The sequence below is a fragment of the Phyllobates terribilis genome, unplaced genomic scaffold (assembly GCF_046119375.1).
Source record: "Phyllobates terribilis strain yellow unplaced genomic scaffold, ASM4611937v1 Scaffold_8__6_contigs__length_399053987, whole genome shotgun sequence".
In the NCBI taxonomy this organism is placed as follows: Eukaryota; Metazoa; Chordata; class Amphibia; order Anura; family Dendrobatidae; genus Phyllobates; species Phyllobates terribilis.
This window is the reverse complement of record NW_027362768.1, coordinates 79942560-79967063: the sequence shown is the minus strand read 5'-3', so window position 1 is coordinate 79967063 and position 24504 is coordinate 79942560. Positions and strand designations below refer to the sequence as shown.

Below are 24504 nucleotides of genomic sequence, written 5' to 3'. Positions count from 1 at the left end.
GCGGATTATAAGACGCACCCCAAATTTTGGGGTGCAAAATAGGAAAAAATGTTTTTTTTTTTAAATAAAATGGTGCCTCTTATAATCCTTTTCACCTGGGGGGCAGCGGTGGTGGAGCAGGGGTCACACATACCGGAGATTGGCGGCAGAGGCAGGACTCGGACGATGCTGCGGCCCCGTCCTCAGAAGCCGGGGGTGAGCGGAAGAAAGGTTCCCATTCCCGTACATAGCGCTATGCTTCGGCAAAATGGCCGCAGGAGCATGCGCAGATCGAGAGACGAGATCTCCTCTCCCGAGATCTCAATCTGCGCATGCTCCGGCGGCCATTTTGCCAAAGCGTAGCGCTATGTACCGGATAGGGAACCTTTCTTCCGCTCACCCCCAGCTTCTGAGGACGGGGCCTGCAGCATTGCCCCGCCACCACCGCAGTCGTCACCAACCTTTGGGACACAGATCCAATGCCACACCCCCCAAGTAAAACCATAAGTTTGCATTATAAGACGCACACCCTTTTTCCTCCCAAATTTGGGGGAAATAAAGTGCTTCCTATAATCCGCAAAATAGGGTATATTCTGAAATGACACCATAAACCTTTATATGCAGTCTACTCCTGTACTACTGATCATCCAAAGAACTGAGTTTAAATCCTACACGGCCACTTCCTTCATGGGAATCCTAAAACTGGACCATAGACATGAGATTGCAGCAGAGATCACTGGGAGTTGATGACAAAAATCTCTGCCGGTGGGCAATTAAAGGGGATCTGTCACCAACAAAAAATGCTATTTACTGCAGATATAGTGGTAATGTGCAGATAAACACAGATTGTCACGCCTGGCTGCATGGAAGAGCATCTTCAGGGAGAAAATTAAGTTCTAGTCTCCCTGTAGCCGCTTGCTTTCAGTCCAACTTTGATGTAATGTCCTTAAAACAAGTCAAAATGAGGCTCAGTATTGTGTGTGGCCTCCACGTGCCTGTATGACCTCCCTACAATGCCTGGGCATGCTCCTGATGAGGTTGCTTATGGTTTCCTGTGGGATCTCCTCCCAGACCTGGACTAAAGCATCCACCAACTCCTGGACAGTCTGTGGTGGATGGAGCGAGACATGATGTCTCAGATGTGCTCAATCGAATTCAGGTCTGGGGAACAGGCGGGCCAGTCCATAGCTTCAATGCCTTCATCTTGCAGGAACTGCTGACACACTCCAGCCACATCAGGTCTGGCATTGTCCTGCATTAGGAGGAACCCAGGGCCAACCGCACCAGCATATGGTCTCACAAGGGGTCTGAGGATCTCATCTCAGTACTTAATGGCAGTCAGGCTACCTCTGGAGAGCACATGGAGGGCTGTGCGGCCCTCCAAAGAAATGCCACCCCACACTATTACTGACCCACTGCCAAACCGGTCATGCTGAAGGATGTTGCAGGCAGCAGATCGCTCTCCACGGCGTCTCCAGACTCTGTCACATCTGTCACATGTGTTCAGTGTGAACCTGCTTTCATCTGTGAAGAGCACAGGGCGCCAGTGGCGACTTTGCCAATCCTGGTGTCCTATGGCAAATGGCAAGCGTCCTGCAAGGTGTTGGGCTGTGAGCAGAACCCCCATCTGTGGACGTCCGGCCCTCATACCACCCTCATGGAGTCGGTTTCTAACCGTTTGTGCAGACACATGCACATTTGTGGCCTGCTGGAAGTCATTTTGCAGGGCTCTGGCAAAGCTCCTCCTGTTTCTCCTTGCACAAAGGCGGAGGTAGCGGTCCTGCTGCTGGGTTGTTGCCCTCCTACGGCCCCCTCCTGGTGTACTGGCCTGTCTCCTGGTAGTGCCTCCAGCCTCTGGACACTACGTTGACAGACACAGCAAACCTTCTTGCCACAGCTCGCATTGATGTGCCATCCTGGATGAGCTGCACTACCTGAGCAACTTCTGTGGGTTGTAGAGTCCGTCTCATGCTACCACGAGTGTGAAAGCACAGCCAACATTCAAAAGTGACCGAAACATCAGCCAGAAAGCATTGGTACTGACGTGGTGTGTGGTCCCCACCTGCAGAAATACTCCTTTATTGAGGGTGTCTTGATAATTGCCAATAATTTCCATCTATTGTCTATTCCATTTGCACAACAGCATGTGAAATTGATTGTCTCAGTGTTGCTTCCTAAGTGGACAGATTGATTTCACAGAAGTTTGATTTACTTGGAGTTATATTCTGTTGTTTAAGTGTTCCCTTTATTTTTTTGAGCAGTGTATAATAAATTGGGTACAGTAGTTTAATGCGGAATATGCTGAATATTTTTTCATAAGAATTTGGGAAAGTTATGACATGTCCTATACATAGCTGTTCTATTCCTGATCTAAGGCTACATTCACACACAGCGTTTTTGCTGCGTTTTTTGAGGATACGTTTTTCAGCTGCAAAAGCAGATCAACTTTTTAAAAAACCGCATCACCTGAAAGGTTTTTGAGCTCATAGATAATGTTTTCAATAGCAAAAGCAGTTTAGAAAAACGCCGCACAAACTGACATGCTCATTCTTTGTGAGGGTCCGTTTTTGAGCCCAAAAATGGATCCTCACAAAACAATGTGTCTGAATGTCTTATCTTGAAACCCATTGACTTTGCTGGGATGCCCAGAGTCACTGCATTTTACTGCAAAAAACAGATTCGCAAAAACGCTCTGTGTGAATCATGGCCGTAGCCAGCCAGGGGCAAGGGGGGCAGCTGCCCACCCCCTAGAAGCAGGGGCACCCACCTATCAAAACTTACTTGTATGCTGCAGTGCTCCCGTCCTGCACCGGCTCCAGACTGCAAGAGGCAATCTCCCCTCCTCTGTCCTGTCTTCTGCCGTCTTCACCGGAGAGAGGAGGGGGAGGGGTGCCTGCCCTGCACAGGATCTGATTCCTGGGCCCCGAGCTGGAGAAAATGAAAGTACTACTGCTCATCTCTGTCACAGGAAGGTAACTAATGCTAATATTGTAGGTGATTATTATGTGCTCTCTGTACAATGTGTGAACTATATGTGCGATATGTGCAATGTACTATTTGCTGTCTGTAGCTGTCATCTATCTATCACACACTATCTATCCCTCCATGTATTCATCTATCTATCCATCCCTCTATCTATCCATCCATCTATCCATCCCTCTATCTATCCATCCATCTATCCTTTCATTTATCCCTCTATCTATCCATCCATCTATCTATCCATCCTTTCATCTATCCCTCCAGCTATCCATCCATATGGCTATCTATCATCTATCTATCCATATATTTATCCATCCTTCCATCCCTGTATCTATCTATCTCTCCATCTATCCATCCCTCTATTTACCTATCCATCCCTCTATTAATCTATCTATTCCTCCATCTATCCCACTATCTATCCATCCCTCCATCTATCTATGACTTTATCTATCTTCTCTATCTATCCATCCTTTCATCTATCTATCCATCCATATGGCTATCTATCATCTATCTATCCATATATTTATCCATCTCTCCATCCCTCTATTTACCTATCCATCCCTCTAATAATGTATCTATTCCTCCATCTATCCCACTATCTATCTATCCATCCATCCCTCTATGACTTTATCTTTCTATCTATTTAAATATAAGCAATATATGTGGGAGTAGGAGTCGGAGTCGTGGAGTTGGAGTTGGTGTAAGGGAAATTGAGGAGTCGGAGTCGCAGGTTTGGCTTACCGACTCCACAGCCCTGCTTACTATACAATGAATACACTGTAATTGCTCCATAGGCTCACTCAGTATTCAGGGCAGTGATTACAGCTGCGCTCATTGTATAGTGAGCTGTGACTATTGCTGCCCTGATGACTGTAAGCCAGCGGCTGCAGCGAGAAGTTGATTCTCTTGTAGCTGTGCTTCCAATAAGTCTGCTAAACAAGATTTAAAGGGACTCTGTTAGCACTGAATGACTGTTGAAACCAAGTACATTCTCTCGGTGCATCATGGCGGTGCCAATCATTTATGTGCACCTTCTTACCTGCTTGTTTTCCATCAAACTCCCCACCTGCCCTACCTCTTTGAAAGCTCTGGCTTCATAGAGCCAGAGAAGGGTGGAGATAGGTGGGAAAACAAGCAGGTGGGAAGGTGTATATAAATGATTGGCCGCTGTGATGCACTGAGCGCATGTCCTTGGTTTCAACAATCATTCTGTGCTGACGGTTGCTTTACCCAGGGATGTCAAACTCAAATGCACATAGGGCCTAAATTAAAAGCGTGGACAAAGTCGCTGGCCAACCTTCATATTTATTAAAAAAAAGTCTACAATTGAGGAAGTTTTTCCTGATCAAATATAGTGATGAAACTTTTCATAAGGAAACTAACTTAAAGGGCTTGTCCCACGAACAAAGTACATTTTAATTAATAGATCTTAGAATAAAGCCCTCCTACAGTATAATGGGCCCCACGTAGTCCTCCATACAGTATATTGGGCCCCACGTAGTCCTCCATACAGTATATTGGGCCCCACGTAGTCCTCCATACAGTATAATGGGCCCCACGTAGTCCTCCATACAGTATAATGGGCCCCACGTAGTCCTCCATACAGTATAATGGGCCCCACGTAGTCCTCCATACAGTATAATGGGCCCCACGTAGTCCTCCATACAGTATAATGGGCCCCACGTAGTCCTCCATACAGTATAATGGGCCCCACGTAGTCCTCCATACAGTATAATGGGCCCCACGTAGTCCTCTATACAGTATAATGGACCCCACGTAGTCCTCTATACAGTATAATGGGCCCCACGTAGTCCTCCATACAGTATAATGGGCCCCACGTAGTCCTCCATACAGTATAATGGGCCCCACGTAGTCCTCTATACGGTATAATGGGCCCCACGTAGTCCTCTATACGGTATAATGGGCCCCACGTAGTCCTCTATACGGTATAATGGGCCCCACGTAGTCCTCTATACGGTATAATGGGCCCCACGTAGTCCTCTATACGGTATAATGGGCCCCACGTAGTCCTCTATACGGTATAATGGGCCCCACGTAGTCCTCTATACGGTATAATGGGCCCCACGTAGTCCTCTATACGGTATAATGGGCCCCACGTAGTCCTCTATACGGTATAATGGGCCCCACGTAGTCCTCTGTACGGTATAATGGGCCCCACGTAGTCCTCCGTACGGTATAATGGGCCCCACGTAGTCCTCCGTACGGTATAATGGGCCCCACGTAGTCCTCCGTACGGTATAATGGGCCCCACGTAGTCCTCCGTACGGTATAATGGGCCCCACGTAGTCCTCCGTACGGTATAATGGGCCCCACGTAGTCCTCCGTACGGTATAATGGGCCCCACGTAGTCCTCCGTACGGTATAATGGGCCCCACGTAGTCCTCCGTACGGTATAATGGGCCCCACGTAGTCCTCCGTACGGTATAATGGGCCCCACGTAGTCCTCCGTACGGTATAATGGGCCCCACGTAGTCCTCCGTACGGTATAATGGGCCCCACGTAGTCCTCCGTACGACGATGGGGCCACCGCGTGGTCCTCCGAATGGCGTGATGGGGCCACCGCGTAGTCCCAGTGTCGCGGGCCAAATGTAATCACCCTGAGGCTCAGGTTTGGCCTGCGGACCAGAGTTTGACATGTGCTTTAAACGCTATTCATCTGCAGATTAACCCTTTATCTGAACAATGAAATTAATGGGCAAAAAAATTCAGTAAATCTGTTGATTGGGTGAGAAGAATCCAGTTTTGTGAGATGATTGTACACACACCTTCGTGCTAGTAGAGTGGCAACTCACACCAGACACTCTTCTTCTTTACATACTGTATATTTGCTTGGAGATGGAAACCAGACTTGTCCATATATACACATTATGGTTAGGCTTTATTAACCCCTCAAGCCTTGATGCACAGAAAAAAATCTCCACTTTTCTTTCCATCTTGTGTGTACTGTGATGTGGTATTGATGGAACAATTGTAATCCTTACAATGTATATTGGCTATCACCGGCTCACTCCCTGGGTCTATGAGGGTATTACCATTCATAATGTGATAGGACAGTGGGGGGTCATAAACTGGGGGTGCCAGAAAAATGCTGACAAAGTAGGACCAGCAGTAAATGTGCCTGGTCTGGAGTGTGGTCTTGTGTTCATTCATTCCCTCTTTCTGTGCATCTCCAGGTTCGTTCGGGCAGAAGTCCTGGCGGGTTTTGTGAACGGTCTCTTCCTGATCTTCACAGCATTTTTCATCTTCTCAGAAGGAGTGGAGGTAAGGATTCTGGAAGATGTATGAGATGCTCCGGCCCGCACTCTTCCGTATTGGTAGATGAGTGGCGCCGATGATGTCCCATCACACGTGTGCGGCCTGCAGGTATTGTGGCCTCTCCTATCCATTAGGATTCCTCCTGGTAGGCACCGGTCTATGGGACATCATGAGCGCCACCATTCATGTGCATAGATATAATTCCAGAGCTTACTAATGCATTTCTGTGTTCCTCTAGTTACTGATTAAACCATTCCATATGTAGCAGAGCTGTGTTGGTTATTTAGCTGCTTGTTGCTGCATTATTAGAATAACTCTTTGACTTCAGAGACTTAAAGGGAACCTGTCAATAGGATCACCCCTCCTAAGCCGTCTATATGGGCATGTAGGTCATAGGAAGCTGAATAAAATGATACCTTGATATGTGATCTAATTTTTATTCCATGTTTTTCTATATATGTAAATGAGCTGTTAAGATCTATGGGCCAGACACTGATCTCCCTGAGAATCCACCTCCATAGGTTATTTTAAGTGCATAGGAGACATTACCAGTGTGAGACATGTAATGACTGACAGTCTGCTCTCCTGATCTTTAATTTATAATAATCTCTGGAGACAGATTCTCATGGAGGTCTATGCCCGGCCCATAGATCTTAACAGCACATTTACATATAGGAAAAATGTGGATTTCTCTGGAATAAAACATCAGATGACAGATATGAAGGTATCATGTTATTCAGCTTCCTATGACCTGCGTGGCCATATAGACTGCTTTAGAAGGGTTGATTCTACTGACAGTTTCCCTTTAAGGTGCGTTACCCTCTGCCCTGTGTGAACTGTTACCTGTGATTAATTCGAACAGCTATGTCGCCATGTTTGTACCCAATTATCCATAGCAACTTCTATAGTGTTGGCAGAAGTCTTGAAGTCTCCCACCATCTCATTCTCACTGGTGATTGTTTCCCATCTGTAGTTCTCAGAACACAACCTGTATGATTTATTTCAGCCTATAAAGGTTTCTATGAATGCTGCCTTCACTTTTATCTCATGTTTGCTATTGTAGCTAGAGAAAGGGAAATATCCTGTTCAAATAGGATCTGGGGAGGGGACAGAGGCGGACCTGTGTGTCCAGCCCTAGTGACACTGCTATGCCCAGACCACAGTCAGTAATCTGATTGATAGATGGTTTATCCATACGTAGCCTTCTGTATAATCTCATTATAGCAAACTTCACACGGTGAATGATGGCTAATCCCTTTACAGTTTAGGTGACGATCCCTGGGGAAATATACCTCTTAAAGAGAACCTGTCACTAAATCCTAATTGTCCAGTTTTTCCTCTTTTATTGTTGCTGCTTCACTGATTATTCCGCTTTTCTCTTTTTTATAATCCATCATACGGTTTCAGAGATTTGGCCCTTTTCTTTTCATGGCCTTTACTAAAGGGGCGTGAGTCACAGGGTAATTATACAGCGCAGCCTAAGGCCACGCCCCCAGAGAACACTGAGCCACGCCCCCTTGTACGGTCAGATAAATGGCACGGAATGAAAACCCACATGTCTGCAACCATAATGCAGATGTTAAAAAGATAAAAGCTGAATACTTGGGAAAGTAGCAGGAAGAAAATAAGAGCAATAAAACTGGCTTCTTTGATCTGGCACAGGTCCTTGTAAGGTGCCCAAACTTATTAGATGTTCTCTGAAACATTTAGTTTTAAGAAGGGGTTGTCCTAGTAGTAGACAACCCCTTTAATATCTGATTGGTGGGGTCACAACAGATTTCCACTTTGGCAGCTCTTTCTATTATTCTACGTTTCTTCTAAAGTTTTATTCCAGTCTAGCAGGTCTAATGTGTTGGGGTTGTTTTTGTTTTTTAGCGAGCGTTGGATACTCCTGAGGTCCATCATGAACGGTTACTTCCAGTTTCTGTTCTTGGTTTTCTTGTAAACCTTATTGGAATATTTGTGTTCCAGCATGGCGGGAGTCATGGGCACTCACATGATGGCGGTATGTTGTTGCATTTTTAGTTTTTCTAACTTTGCATGAAAAGTGTCAGAGTTCTGTTGAAGACAGAGATTTGTTTTTACTCAGTAAGGCAGTAGAAAAAGTCTAAGCCCCCTGTACTATGTAGCACTGATCCTTACAGCGCTGGGATCCTGGGTTCAAATCCCACCAAGGACAACATCTGCAAGGAGTTTGTATGTTCTCCCCGTGTTTGTGTGAGTTTTCTCCGGGTTCTCCGGTTTCCTCCCACACTCCAAAGACATACTGATTGGGATTTTAGAGTGTGAGCCCCAATGGGGACAATGATGACAATATCTGTAATGCACTGAGGAATATGATGGCGCTTTATAAGCGGGTAAAATTGATGAGTCTTGAGTCCAGGCTGTTGAAATATTTTTTAAGTCTATGTAATATTCTTCTTTTTTAGGTCATGGGCACAGTCATTCTTTATTTAATGGTTCCTTAAGTCAAGGGCATAGCCATAGTGGAGGTCATGGGCACAGCCATGCGGGTGGGCATGGGCACAGCCACGGAGGAGATCATGGACATAGTCATGGAGGAGATCATGGACATAGTCATGGAGGAGATCATGGACATAGCCACGGAGGGGATCATGGCCACAGCCACGGAGGGGATCATAGCCATAAACATGGACATGGTTTTGGGTCGTCTTGTCCAGGTACGATACAGTTGTGTTATTTATTGTTTGGTCTTTTATGTTTTGCATAAAGTAAAGTTCTCCTGGGAGAAAGGAGGGTTTCAACCATAGTAAGTGATGGTATATTGGGATTGTTAAAAATTTAGAATGAAGAAGCCACCTCTCTAGTAATGAAGAATTATTAACTATTTTATTTAAAAAACTTAACAATGTTTAATGTAATGCTAGTATATAAGTACCTTTTTTTTTGTTTTTTCAGCCATTCAAGCGAATGTAGTAAACTTTAATTTTATTAGACAAAAATGCCTCTTCGCACTTATCAGTCACTACTACTTTATCCCACACTGGTTAAATCTGTCTTTAGTTCTGTTTTTACTGAGGGTTCAAATTACAGCTGCTGCCTATAGACGTCTATGGATACTGGTATGGAGAGAAGCTGGAGGTAGAAAGATGCAGAGTACACAAAGCACTGTACCTTCTGGTGACTTGCAAACAGAAGAAAGTCTGCGTTCTCCTCTGTTCAGCATCTATGACTAAGGAATTGTATTCCGAAACGCGTCACATTGTTTGATCACTTTACTGTCATTTTTGCACTCAGATTTCCAATAGTGTTGAACTGAGGAAAACAGAGTGCCGACCTTCTTCTGTTTGGATATATTCCCTTGCCTGCTTGGGCTGCCGTGCCCCCAGGATGTTATGGATGCCGGTGTGGTGAGCTGTCACTGCTCGCGTTTGTGCTGGTGACTTGGACCTGCAATCAGAGATCGTGCAGCTCAGGCCGGCCGCTGGCCCAAACTGTCTGCCAGTCAATCAGGAGTTCAGCGTTCCTCCGGCAATTCAAAAGCCGGGAGCCTGAGGAGGCAAATTAATACAACCCCTTTTAAATAGTAGGCAACACATTTGCTGTATTGTGCTTTTACACATTTTTCTAATATACTGTATGCAATATTTAAAGGGGTATTCTCATTTCCAAGATTATATCACAATATGTAGTAGACGTAATAATATTAGCAAATACCTCCAATTAGAAATGTATTATAGTTCTTCTGATTCACTATGTCACTTACCTCATGTGCAGGGCATTGCAGTAGCTTAGGTATCAATGGTTACTACCACTCATATAGTGACAGTTAGTCGTTAGTGGTTGTAACCATGGATACCTAAGCTGCTGCAATGCCCTGCACATGGGGTAAGCAACATAACATATCAGAAGAACTATACTACATATTTAATTGGAGGTATTATTATTATACCTACTACATATTGGGATAGGATCATGGAGATGGGAATACCCCTTTAACCCCTTACTGGCCCAGGGCGTATTAGTACGCCCCAGGCCATCACCCCCCGGTTCAGTGAGGGCTCTGGCGCTGAGCCCGCACTGAACCGGGCACATGTCAGCTGATTCTTACAGCTGACATGTGCCCGCAACAGCAGCGGGTGGAATCGCGATCCACTCGCGGCTGTTAACATGTTAAAGCGGCATTTAACATCACCGCGCCGGAAGCGCGGCATTAGCCCCGCCCATCGGTGACCCCGTCACGTGATCGTGTGCAGCAGACCCCAGTGCTTGTCATGTAAAGATTAATATGAGCGCCACCTAGTGGTCGGCGCTCATAGTACAGGACCATTTCTGCTTCATACAGGGGATCTACTCGTCCCCTGTATGTAGCTGAGGCGATCGGAGTTGCTGCTTCTATAGTCTCCTATGGAGACTATAGAAGCAAGCAAAAAGTTTTAAAAAATGTTTTTAAAAATATTAAAAAAATATAAAAGTTTAAATCACCCCCCTTTTGCCCCATTCAAAATAAAATAATAAAAAATAAACCCCACATACACATATTTGGTATCGCCGCGTTCATAATCGCCCGATCTATCAATATAAAAAAAGAATTAATCCGATCCGCCAGAATTAGGGTTTTTTGGTCGCCGCAACATTGCAATAAAATGCAATAACGGGCGATCAAAACATCGGATCTACCAAAAATAGTATTTCTAAAAACGTCATCTCGGCGCGCAAAAAATAAGCCCTCACCCAGCCCCAGATCTCGAAAAATGAAGACGCTACGGGTCTTGGAAAATGGCGCCATTTTTTAAAAAAAAAATTTTTAACCACTTAAATAAAAAAGAACCTATACATGTTTGGTATCTACGAACTCGTAATGACCTGGAGAATAATAATGGCCGGTCAGTTTTAGCATTCAGTGAATGTGGTAAAAAAAACATCTGTGGTATTGCACTTTTTTTGCAATTTTACCGCACTTGGAATTTTTTTCCCGTTTTCCAGTACATGATATGATAAAAATAGTAATGACGTTTAAAAGTACAACTTGTCCCGCAAAAAATAAGCCCTCACACGGCCATATTGACCAAAAAATAAAAACGCTATGGCTCTGGGAACAAGGAGAGCAAAAAACGAAAATGCAAAAACGGAAAATCCCATGGTCGCGAAGGGGTTAAATCTTTGGGTTCTATAAGATTCTGTTTAGGGGTTTTCTATCTTTTATCTTAAATCATGTTATATAATAGAAAATTACTATCAGGTGATGCTTCATAAACCACAAAATTGGTGTTAATCTCCGATCACTTAATCATACATTTTATGTAACTGGATGCTATAATCACCGTTCATCTAAATTTACATTCGGCATTACATATGAAAGTGACTTCTGTTCTCCTTGTAGATGAACCACCGGAGGAGCATAGAGGATCCAGCAAACAGATTTTAGAAGGTGAGTGGGCATATTGCCCTAGAAGAGATTCCTGACAATTACCTTATGTTAAAAACTGGAGAAGCCTATAAACATGACCCTTAGTGGAGTAGAGCATCCCGATGCTCAAAAACAGAACAAAACCAATAAGGAAAATGTTCGGGAGGAGGAAATACAAATAATAAAAAGAATCAATTTTATTAAATGGCAATTAAAGGGATATGTACATCCCACAGTAAAGACACAAAGACTGATTTACGAGTGAGCCAGAAAAGTTTCCCATAGTACAGAATATATGGAGTATTGATTTATAGAAAGAATGAATCAATAGAATAGTCAGTATTAAATAGTGTGGATATTGCTATGAGTGCACTGAAAACAATAAGTGTTACAACCAAGAATCAATAGTTTAAAGTGCAAAAGTAAATGGGAAAAGGTCACAGCTGAAGTCAGCAAAGTGTCATGGCTCTTGTATGAACACACAAATGCTTCATAATAGATATCTATCAATAATATTCAATATTCCATCTGGGGGGGGACTATAGAAAGAGAACTATAAAAAATATATATAAAAAATAACCTAAAAACATTATATATAGTTATATATTTTTATAATCTTAGATATACACAAACAAATACATACAGATTTGGTATACCTCCAAATAAAGTTCTAAAAAGAAAGTTGGCCCTGTCAGAGAGAGGTTAAATCCCCACTGCTTCAGTATGATGCTCCAAAGGGGACCATCAGTCACTGTTTAGTTTCCTCGAAGGGTTAACATATCGACACGTGACCACAGTCACCAGTATGGGATGTATTTGTATTTAAATATGTATGTATTTTTATGTGTGTGTGCAAAATACACTGCTGAAAAAAATATAAAGAACACTTAAAACACAATGTAACTCCAAGAAATCACCCTGTCCAGTTATGAAGCAACACTGATTGTGAATCAATTTCTCCTGCAGTTGAGCAAATGGAACAGACAACTGGTAGAAATGATCGGCAATTAGCAAGATACCCCCTATAAAGGAGTGGTTCTGCAGGTGGTGACCACAGACCATTTCTCATTCTTTTTGGCTGTTGTTTTGGTCACTTTTTCATACCGTCATTGCTCTCACCCCTAGAGGTACAGTTGCATGAGGCGGTGTCCCAACCCACAGAAGTTGCTCAAGTAGTGCAGCTCATCCAGGATGGCACATCAATGCGAGGTGCGGCAAGAAGGGAAGCTGTGTCTGTCAGCGTAGTGTCCAGAGACTGGAGCAGATTCTAGTAGATGTGGAGGGGGCCGTAGGAGGGCAACAACCCAAGCAGCAGGACCGCTACCACCTCCCTTGTGCAAGGGTGAACAGGAGGAGCACTGCCAGAGCCCTGCAAAATGACCTCCAGCAGATCACTAACATCCATGTGTCTGCACAAACTGTCAGACACAGAATCCATGAGGGAAAACACCTTTGAGTCCACTCAGATGGAATAATGAGTGCTGCAGCCGATCACTCTCTGCTGATTGATTTCAGCTGTGGCATGAGCAGTATCACTTGACCTTTAGGAAGGTCAAGCTATTGCATATGGTGTCAACCAATGGAGTCAAAATGAAAGAGCTTTTTCATTGCCATGAAATCTTTAAAGACACTGTATCAAATGCTTTATACCTGCTGAGCTGTTCATTAGCGTAGGCTGCGCACAACACACCACACTTACTAATGAGATCACATCACCTTTTGTCTTAAATTATGCCAATAGGTTACAGACTTGATGCACAGCAGAGTTCTCACTAATGTTTCAGACTTTTCACTGCAAATTGAAGTTTCAAGAAAAGTGGTTTTGGTCTTCAAACAGATTTATTTTAAGCCACATTTATGCGATAGGGAAAACATGTCCTAACTTCGGAGGGAATTCTTCACCACCACCTCGTAGCAGGCATACTGTAGGTTTTATTTTCTGCTTGTTAGAGGTCAAAATAGACCAAATTTATGTAGAGTTGTGCACCATTTCATACGTTTAGCTCAAATAACCCCAATTTCCTCCTGTAAGGTGAATGGCAGTAAGAGGAAAACTACTTTTAGATAATTTGCACCAATGTTTGCTGCATAGGTAAAGTCCTCATGTGAGCTGGGAATGAACCACTTGTAAATCTCTTGCGTACCTGCAGAGAGCAGCAGAGCACTAGTGTAGAAGTTACTTTGGCTTCTCACTAGAATTTTGCAGTTGAATAGGAGGCGAATGTGCAGTACACTGCGGCGGCCACTACCATTTGACGGTGGAACCCCGCAGGTGAGCACTTCCGACAGCCGCCGCCGGCACCGATAACAGCTGATCGGCGGGGGTGCCACTGCAGGCCCCCGGACGATCATATATTGATGCCCTATCCTACAGATAGGGCATCAATGTAAAATTGGTGGACAACTTCTTTAACAATAAAATCCTTTTCTTATGATAGACTATTGAGGATACAGTTTTGAAGAACTATATAACATTCTGCTTTTGAGTTTTATATCGGACAAATGGAGACATAACTGTATAAATATATGTTAAGAAATTAATTTGTGAACTTCTGTTGTGGAGGCCTTCTTATAGATGGAGAGAGAGGACAAGGCTTTCTGTAGACCTTTGATGCTGGACAGAGCTACAGATGGAACCAGATTGTAATGAAACTCTCCGAGTTTTTCAGATGCCGACATGACGTGTTCATCCTACATGATTTTCTTCATTAATACGGTCCCTGAAAATGGATCTCTTTAAGACATACATTGTGAAGAAGCCCATTTCTGAATGTCTTCATTCTTCTCTTGTAGGAGTATTTTTACACATTGTGGCGGACGCGCTGGGGAGTGTCGGTGTGATCATCTCCACTATCCTGATGCAGCGGTATGGCTGGATGATTGCAGACCCAATTTGCTCAATGCTTATTGCTTTGCTTATCTTTGTCAGGTGAGTGCAGCAAAAAATGTCTCTTATTTTTGCCTGATGATTGTAGCATGATGTAGCAGCGTGTATAATGCAATCTTTATACCGTCCACTGGTACAGAAATGCTATTAGTGCTATTCTTAACGAATCTGCTAATTTAGCGCATCAAGACAGGTATGCAGCTATAATGAGATAATCCAGAAACTCTGGATATCTGTGCTGTGTCTTCTAAAAGGATCCAAAAATCAGGGATTTGATTATCAAGTTTAATAATTGAAATTATTTGATTTAGCCATTCAGTACCTCTATGTTCCCATTTATGCATTAAATGGATTTTACAATGTACAAATAAGTAACATAACAGCTATATGTGGCACTTTCTAGATAGATACGTTCACAGACATGCATAAATATATACTCATAGATACAACATTCATTCATACATACATACATGCATGCACGCACACACTTTGTATGTATAATATGGAATTGGCAGTACTCGATCTTGTGGCTTCTTCAGAAACAGAAAGTGATACCTGTCCTCATATAGTCAAATTTTTGTTGCTCTCAGTTCCTCCTTCTTTGGATGTAATGTGTTTTCTAATCCCTAGTTCAGGTACATGAATAGGGAACCTTTTACCAACAGCTGCATGTCTACTCTCTGTTAAAGGAAGATGGCGCCACCTTGAATTAGAACTAAACTTCCATGTTTAATTTCTCCTGTCTGGTCCATCTGTACCTGCAGTAGTGATATCTGGTCCATCTGTACCTGCAGTAGTGATGTCTAGTCCATCTGTACCTGCAGTAGTGATGTCTAGTCCATCTGTACCTGCAGTAGTGATGTCTAGTCCATCTGTACCTGCAGTAGTGATGTCTAGTCCATCTGTACCTGCAGTAGTGATGGGCTGTAAGGACTGAGCCCCTTCAGTCTTTCCTTGCTCAGCAGCCCTTGACCAATCGATCCACAAGAGAACAGAGGCTTGGGCTCATTTTGGTGAATAGGGCTGGCTGCAGGTCCTGAACGGCCGGGAGCCGCTGCACAGGGAAAACTGTGAAGGGACTACAACGCTGAATCAGAATATCTCTTTGAATAATCCGACTGAGTAATTTTCTTCTCCTATCATGTCTGATGGTCCTCTCCTATTCTTTGTATTGTGCAGTGTGTCCTAGCTCCTGTGAGATCCCACATCTTCAGACCCTCTTCTTGAAACTTATAAGGGTGCTTCATATCCATCAATGGTGGACAAAAATGTCCTTCTTGGTCTTTCCCATCTCTCAAAGTGATGACCATTTCCTACGATACCATCACTTTTGTCATCCACGAGGGTCCATGTTCAGTCTGGGATCCCCAGGATCCTGAGAATAAGGGAGCCGCAGCATAGAATCAGCACTTGAAGCCCTCCACTGTTTTTACCCTGCACAGCGGAGCTCTGACACCTGCTGTGCAGAGAACCACAGCACCGTTCTGTGCAAGGAAGCCGCTGTACAGGAGAGCTCAGCAGCTGCACTCTCCTCTCCCCACCGCAATGATGGCAAATCCACTTTAGAAAATGTTCTACGTCTTTTTAAAAAAATATTCTGCAGCAGCGGACTTCGTTTTTTTTTTTATTAAAATGTTGTCTAAACTACATAAGGTAACTGTCATTTTGTTAAACGTTTTATTAAAAGGGCTGCCTAATGTGGCAGATTGGTAGGGGCTCGGGTGCTGAGACCCCCACTGATTGTTCAGAACACTGCTTTGACATGCACAGAGTGCTGTACGGGCTCAATAGTACATCTGTGTCTGTGAGAGTGAATGTACGGACCCATACACCTAATATTGAGCTCTTACACCTCTAATGCAGGAGCTGGGCACTACAGAGCCGTGTTTAGACCACTTGGTGGGGGTCTTAGGACCCAGACCACCTCTGATCTGCAACATAATCCAGTGCCTATAATATATAAAGTTTTAGAAAATGATGGTTACACTTTAAAATTATGGTCCAGCAGGGCAGTGTGCTGCCAGAATAGGGCCTGTGATGCATCATGCAGGGAATTGTCATTCCTTTTCCTTCCCAATTATTTATGCAGGACCTGTCACCAGGTAAAGGTGGGCAGGCGGCAGGCTTTGCTTTGCTCTTATTCCTGCTGCTCCCTTTAGTACTCCATCTTTTTTTAATCCACTATACAGTTTTGGACATAATGTTTTTTGTTTTTTTAAAAAAATTCTAACCTTTACCAAGGGGGCGTGGTCACAGATCCTCTGAGGGCGTGTCTTTAGGTTGCGCTGCATTATTATCCTGGAAGCTCTGCCCCCTTGATTAAAACCAGAAAAATTTGCTCTGTGTAAAAAGGCCCCATATCTTTGGAATTGTATGGCAATTTTAATAAAATGAAAAACTGCACACTCAGGGGATCAGCGGGAATAAAGTAAGAGCAAAAACAGATGACAGGTCCTCTTTAAATAGGGTGAGAGGGTGCTGCATGGAGCCTTGGGAGGGCCGGGTGCACGGGGCATTGGTCTCTCCGGGCCGGGGGTCTCCTGACCTGTGTACATACTCGTGCCTGGGGCACAGCAGGCCAGTTTTGAAATCTTTCCCCAGAACAGATGTGCAAGAGAGAAACAATGTATCAAATGTGGAAGTAGAACTAAAAATAGGCCCACATGGTCTCCCATCTGCCAAGGTCAAGGGCTCCTCCTCTGTCTGTGACTTCTCAAGGAACATTAAACCTAGAAATGAACGTTACATTAAGACTGGAGATATATTTGTCCTCACTGCTTGTTAGTTAGTCTGCGGCATTTTCTCAATAATCCTAAAACTGTCTTGGAGAAGTTCTGCAGAGACTCTCCTGCTGATCGCTTCCATAGTTGGCCAGTGGTTGGCTGATGTCCTGCCCCTTTAGCCAAGGGGGAGTGCCTTAGTGATCTTCTGTCCTGCTGTGGACAGGTCGCTGCAGGAAGCTTGTGCTGCAGGCAGTAGCCCAACAGCCACACACAAGACGGGAGGTGGAGGTGTACGTCCTATAGCTGAGATCATATGTTATCTTATATTTCTTACTTTTTTTTTATTGTAAAATGAGACAAAAGAAAATGATGAGATAGAGAAGTGCTGAGATACTTTTTATTTTGTAAGGGATATTCTGTGTTCAGTGTAGGATAGACATGAGGATCAGATTAGAATATTTGACTGTCCGTAAGATAAAACGAAGTATATATTTTTAGCATATTTTGGTAACCACATAAATGTGCATTCTGGTACCTAGCGTTACAGTATGATGCCAGCGGTATTGGGAAGGGCTGAGCTACACCTCCGCCAAGATGTGGCCACAATATCTGCTGGGGTTCTGGTACAGATCCGATACTGCTGTTCTACAGCTTTGTCCACAATTGTTTTTTGCCTTCTATTGGAGACATAGGTATGGAGTATTTCCAGATATATACCTCTGCAGGAAGACTCCCAACAAATGCCACCAGAAAGGTATTATATAAGTGGGGAAACTCCTGGTGCTGTCTGCAGGTGGCTACTATAGAACAGATTGCTGTAGATTGTTCTCTATGGAGTGTGCAGGGAATAGAAGAAATGTTTGATTAATCTGAGAAAATGTTTTTTCCTTCCAGTGTTATTCCTTTACTTAAGCAGTCAATTGGGATCCTCATGCAGAGAACTCCCCCAGCCTTGGATAATCTGCTCCCTGAATGTTACCAGCGGGTTAGTATACACGTCCACATCATTGTGCATGTATATAAAGCCTTGTGCCACCTTCTGATCCTGCTTTGTGCGTTCATCTCCCCCTGTACATCAGGGGGCAGTACAGAGATCTCTCCCATGACCTGTTTATACCAAGGATGGTGACAAAGACGAGGGGGCACACTATGCGTCTGGAGGAAAGGAGGTTCCTGCACCAGCATAGAAGGGGATTCTTTACGGTCAGAGCCGTGAGACTCTGGAACTCTCTGGGAGAGGAAGTGGTGATGTCCAACTCACTTAACGAGTTCAAGAGAGGCCTGGACGCCTTTCTTGAGAACAATAAAATTACATCTTATGCTTAGTTAATTAATCCAGGGGTTTAATCTTACTGCCAGATTGGTGTCGGGAAGTGAATTTTTCCTCAGTGATGTAAATTGGCCTATACCTCATGGTTTTTTGTTGCCTTCCCCTGGATCAACGCTGCCGAATAGCTGCAGTGCACAAGAAATAGGCTGAACTGGATGGACGCTTGTCTTTTTTCGGCCTTATAAACTTTGTAACTTTGTATTGAATGTGCACAGATCTGGTTCAGATCTATGGGCAGTGCCCTTCCCATTTGCCATACAGGGCTGTGGGCTCCGCAGAGCAGCGTCCACTGTGGATGTTACTTCCCCTGACTGTCCCGTCTATGCAGAGCACCACAACCCATTTGTTACAGTCCATGAAAACTTGTCATGTCCGTGACAAGTCAGAAGTGATAATATACTGTAGATGGAATTAGAAGAAGGGGGCATAGTGCATGACGCCTCGCCAACTCACCGGATGTCACTAGTGGAGTTAGAATAAAATTCTGCTACTGGGGTTTAATGTGGCATTTGGACGGTCATGTAATTATTTTTAGTCTATTTTTTTTCTTTTTCTCTAGGTGCAACAGCTCCAGGGCGTTTATCATCTACACGACCCCCATTTCTGGACTCTCTGTACTGATGTTTATATTGGGACCCTGAAACTGGTGGTGGGACCAGAGGCAGACGCCCGCTGGATTCTCAGTCAGACTCATAATATTTTCACACAGGTTTGTCATGGTCCTTTGCATATTAGCACTTGTGCATTTGCATTAGTCTTACTCCATATTCCCCAGCGTGTATTGTACACTATGATCTCAGGCTCTCAGCACTTGGCTGCTGACACTGTATGAGAAGGTGTCACAGCCTAATGTAGCTGCTCATCCTACCACCCAGCCAGGCAACCTCTGCAAAGGGGCTGTCTACAAAGCGATTCAGCCACACTGAGGCATTGGTGGCACTTCAGGATGTTTAATACAACTGATAGGTTCCCTTTAAAGTAAAAAAAAATATTTAATGGAGAGTTGCATTAAATGAAAACAAAAACTTTGTGGTTTTATTTTTAATCTTTCCACATTATCATTATCCACAGGTACTGGGCCATGTTGTGCCCCTGAAAGCACAGGTCCAAAATAAGTTCAACAGTGGTTAAAAGTCAGGACCTACATTGTGTGTGGGGCCTGGTGGTCCGAGACTCCCTCCCTAAGAGAAAGTGAAAATAATAACTGGAGTGTCTATTTACACTACATTTTGGGGCTTTCTAATGTGATCTGCCATCAGAGAAATCATCTAAAACATACTTTTCTTTTTTTTTTTTAGGCTGGCGTCAGGCAGCTGTACGTACAGATAGACACAGCGGCCATGTAAACCTTCGTCTGACCTCATCTTTCGGACCAAAGCACCAACGTTAACACACTAGGACCTGAGCTTCCTGCTCTACATATAAAATAAGAAGCCACTGCAGGGATGCCCCCATCGGGACCAAGCATCTCCACATGATAATGTTTGGAGAGGGGTCTCCCACTTGTGCCAGAATTCCTTCAAATTCAAGTCTACTTTTTGTACAGAATATGGACGACATGTCAGACGTTGCCTTTCAGCATCCTGTTGGGTCACTGTCCAGGATCCCTGATGCCTTCCTTGGGCTTCTATTGCATTGTAATACCATACAACATACGATCATTCACCCGCCGTACCATCTAATGTGAGAGCACCTTAGGCATATCGACTCTGGATTTACTTGTACTGTGAAACCACATGTGGACCCTGAGGGCAGCAGTAGCATTTATTTAACATATACTGTCCAGGTACGAATGGTTTTAATCTGGCCGTCCTTCGTATTCTCTCCTGAGGCTGCAGTCCACGGCATGGCAGGAGATGCCTTGTAATCACTTGGAGCCTCCGTTTTACAACTTCTACTCTTGTATTCTGCAAAATGAGACACAAGATTTTTTTTTTTTTCTTAGGTTACATGTAGAAATCTGTGAGCAGTGTTTAAAATAGCTGAACTTGCGGCAATACTGCCAGTGAGGAAGGAGAACCTGGACTACATAGTTATAGCTGCCCTCCTCCCAAATGGAAAACTGGATAGAATTGTTACCCAAGTGCCTTCCCCAACTATAAAGTTGGGAAACTAACTTCCCACAGCACAAGGGGGGTGAGACCACTCCACCGGCGCCATTAATGTCACCTTGCCTGTGACTTACTGTTCTGCATATCTCACTTGGAACATGGATGTGAAACAAACGACATAATGCAAAATGACTGAACTTCCACCCTCCAGCGCTGCTATCGGTCAGTACGTCATGTCCAGCTCTTTATCTACATGCTTTTTATGGGACATTGTGAAAATCAATGAAGTTCAGAACATGGGATGACTGTATTCTTCTCATTCCAGAGCGTCCAGCAACCTCCACGGAGGAAGAAGTTTTACACAAGGGCTAGAGAATATGTCCTGGACCCTGAATACATAGGTGCAAGTGCATTTCGCTTTCATCTACCACGGCTATTCTTTTTAAGCATTTTCTTACTTTGAAGGATTCTTGAAGATGTATGGATATTTGCTACTAAGTAAAGATGTAAGCGTTTACCTGTAGTCAATCTATGGTTTACACAAGGTTGAAGCGACGGCTCCATTATCATTAGTGTTTCAGCTGGAGAAAGGCACCAGATCCACTTGTTAAAAAAAAAACGTGCCATATTTTCCCTTTTTCATTTTAGGACTCGGCAATCCATATGTATGTAGTACACTGAGAACTTGCATTGAGAAGAGTTCTGATCTGTCAATACTAAGGGCTTGCTTTATAGGAACACATGTTATTTGCACGTTCCCCTTATTTTTATTTATTTTATTTCTTAAAAAAAAAAAAAAAATAAGGACATTATATGTAGAGGAAGTAAAACCTATTGGAGTTCCTTACCTTATTTTGGTAAAAATCCTGAAGGAAAGTATAAGACTATGAGTCTAATTTCATGTGATGGTAATATGGGTGCACAGTACTAATGACCCAAACATGACTTGTGGTTGCAATAAATGGCGCAGAACTGCAGTCCTATTCAGCTTTTTTAAAACTTGCCTGTACAAAAAAAAAAAAGAAAACTACAGTCCTTGTTCCCAGCAGGTCATGATTTGAAGGCTCCTATAGAACAGGAATGTATATTTTTAGATTATTCCACTCCTAAGGACGCATCAGAACTTAAAGGAGTATTTCCATCGGAGCCATACTTCTGACATATCCTAGAAACATCTGAACTTCCACTTATTTACTTCCCTACTTTGTACTCCAGAGAAGAGGTGTTGAGGTGGCCATCCACAACCATCTACTTCTTCTCTGGAGTACTGAACGGTGAGGGATCATAAATATGGGGCTGTCGGCTGCCCACAATGACATTGAGGGCAGCAAGATGTGCACCTGTGCCATGGAGAGAACACCAGTGCCAATCTGTGGCGCCTAGTTTTACAATGCTGAAGAAATCCTGACCTGTGATTCATTCTTGATGACTGAAGCTGGGAACCACTACTCTAAAACGCTGAATATCTATGAAGACTGTCAGACAGCGGTGATTTTGTATCCTTAGACACGTGAAACAACTTTGACACAATCTTCTGAACACGAGCGCACCGCTCCCCGGTTTCCTTCTTCTGAGTAGCGGTGCACTCCTGATTGACAGTTCAGACCAGTGACCTTTTCTCTGGCCCAATCTGTCTGCCCTCCGATTCTGTTATATTAGGCAACTTTGCCCATGCAGCATCGTAGGGGCGCAGAGCCATTAAAGCTGGCTTCAGCCAACCGGCTCACTTCAGCGCTGCTTTTATAATCTCAGTTGGAAACGTCTTGCGAGCTTTGCGCTCTTCGCCTCGGAGGCAACAAGCATTAAATTCTAGAAGTAAAAAAATCCCTCCATTCTCTAAAATCGAGATTTTTAATAAAATGAAGATTGCAAAGTTGCTTATTTTAACCCATTTTAATATGAGAATAACCTTTAAAAGTCTTTATAGACCCCAGTTGTTGGGTTAAAGATGTTTCACCTAGAAGTGTGCCTAATAACCACCCCAATCACCAGTAACATATAAAAACATATTCATTAATATACAGGAGGAAAGGGAACAGTGGGCAGGCACCTTTCATGCATTACTTGTTGGGAGAATGGGAATTGGCATTTAAATGTCTAATGGTCATCTAAGAGATGATGCCTGCAGGTATCTGGTGGCTAATCATACACATTTCGCCATCAACAGATCAATCTGAAAGTATTAAGTATTTTATCACTAAGCTAAAATCCATGGCCAATACAGAGCCCCCTACAATACAATAGTTAATGGACGGAGATTGACTGTATGTCTTGGACTTCATAATGAAATAAAGTGCTGGATTTATGTTTTACATCTGAGCGTGTGGAGTTTTTGTTTCCAAGTGAAGAACACACGGCTGTGAACGTAGTATCTTCTATTTGATTAGACTGCATACTAGTCACAATTATCTCTAATGTTTAAATTAAATCTAATAGTATGTGAATGACCATGTCCAGGGCTGTGTGAGTCAAAGGTTGTTTGCAAAAGATTTAAATAACTATTTAGTTTAGCTTACTAATACACTTTCATTATGAAATCCGCACCATTATTCCAATTTAAGATTTTCTCTCGTACCAACAGCTTTTATATTCTTCAGAAAGGTGTCCTGATTTCCATGGCCAGAGAGGGCGGCATTGCCCAGAGAGAGTTCCAGAACATTTGGGCAGAAGCTCCCCTGTCTCTGACTTCCATGGCCCAGAGTGTGTCCCAAAACAGTTCCAGAACACTTGGGCAAAAGTCCTCTGACGTCCATGGCCAGAGAGGGGGATGTGGCCAATAGTGTGTCCCAAAACAGTTCCAGAGCATTTGGGCAGATGTCTGGGTCAGGGAGGCCTCAGCCCAAATGCTCTGAAACTGTTTTGGGACACTATCAGCCATGGAAGTCAGGCGATAATCCCACCTCATAGCAGACCATCTCCATTCCATATTCAAACCTTATATAAGCCCCGTCAGTACAACTGGATCCTCACCCCTTCTGTATTCAGTTTTGCAGCCAGTCTACAGTGCTCACCTCCCTGTTGGATGTGGGAGGAACTTTTGAGCCAGAGCATGATGACTCTCTTAATGCAAAGATTTCGGCAGCACAAAATGCAAAATATCAGCCCTGCTTTTTAGAAACCAAATTGGCAATATAAGTGACTTAGAAAAGTGATTATTTCCCTTATGCCTATGACCGCACCAGTGAGAGAGTACTCTTTCTACAGACAGGAAAAAAAAAAGAACCGAATTCCTCCAGGATCTCTTGCCACCTCCGTTCCTGTCCATGTGCAAAGGTAGAGTAACTTGGCCGTTCTCTTGGAGCTGCAAAGCCTCTATTCCCCCAGAGTTATTGGCTGAGATTCCTGGGCTGGCATAAGTCTTATGAGTCACTAGTAGTCTGATTGCACCTTTCTTTTAGTCCCTTCTGGTGTGAGACTCTTGTCTGGCTCTAGTAGACCGCTGCCTTGCACGTGTCCTACAAGCTATGGTAGATGGTTTCTCATATTCCTCTCCACTGTAGGAGGGGCATCCTGGCTTGCGGTTATTGGTGCTGCTTGTGGTCAGTGGTGGTGGGTGATTATGGGAGGAGACTGTCATTGATACGCAGTGAGGGTTCCTATTGGACAGTGTGCTATCCTTCCCTTGGACTATCAGCCTGGAGGTGGTGCCAGGAGGCACAAGCAACACCTTATTTAAAGAGAAAGCAGTCGTCTCACATTTGCAGTTGTGGAAAGAAGTGTTCCTGTCCTCCTGTAACCATGCTGAATGAAGGAGAAAGTTCTCTGCTGCAATTCCAGATAACTTGATGGCAACTAGGTAGTCTGTTGGGGGAAGAGATGTTATCAAAGTCCTTTTGTTTCTCCCCCTTTTTATATATAGTGTTTTTTTTTATATAAGGTCATAAGGATACCCCTAGAAAAAAAACCTC

The 24504-nt window shown here is 43.7% G+C and overlaps 1 protein-coding gene across 2 annotated transcripts in view; it reads left to right on the top strand.

Moving 5' to 3' along the window:
* The window catches only part of SLC30A7 (solute carrier family 30 member 7), a 46339-nt gene extending 23431 nt beyond the window's left edge, over positions 1–22908 (top strand). Inside the window, exons 4-12 of one of the 2 annotated variants that reach the window (XM_073643034.1) lie at positions 6153–6240; positions 8110–8239; positions 8664–8811; positions 8860–8915; positions 11579–11626; positions 14399–14534; positions 18110–18200; positions 19105–19254; positions 19844–22908. In XM_073643034.1, coding sequence (XP_073499135.1) covers positions 6153–6240; positions 8110–8239; positions 8664–8811; positions 8860–8915; positions 11579–11626; positions 14399–14534; positions 18110–18200; positions 19105–19254; positions 19844–19891 — 895 coding nt within the window. In that variant the 3' untranslated portion in view covers positions 19892–22908. Of the gene's footprint in view, positions 1–6152; positions 6241–8109; positions 8240–8663; positions 8916–11578; positions 11627–14398; positions 14535–18109; positions 18201–19104; positions 19255–19843 lie in introns of both variants that reach the window. The other variant, XM_073643032.1, reaches the window with a different exon arrangement.
* The last annotated feature ends 1596 nt before the right edge of the window (positions 22909–24504 follow it).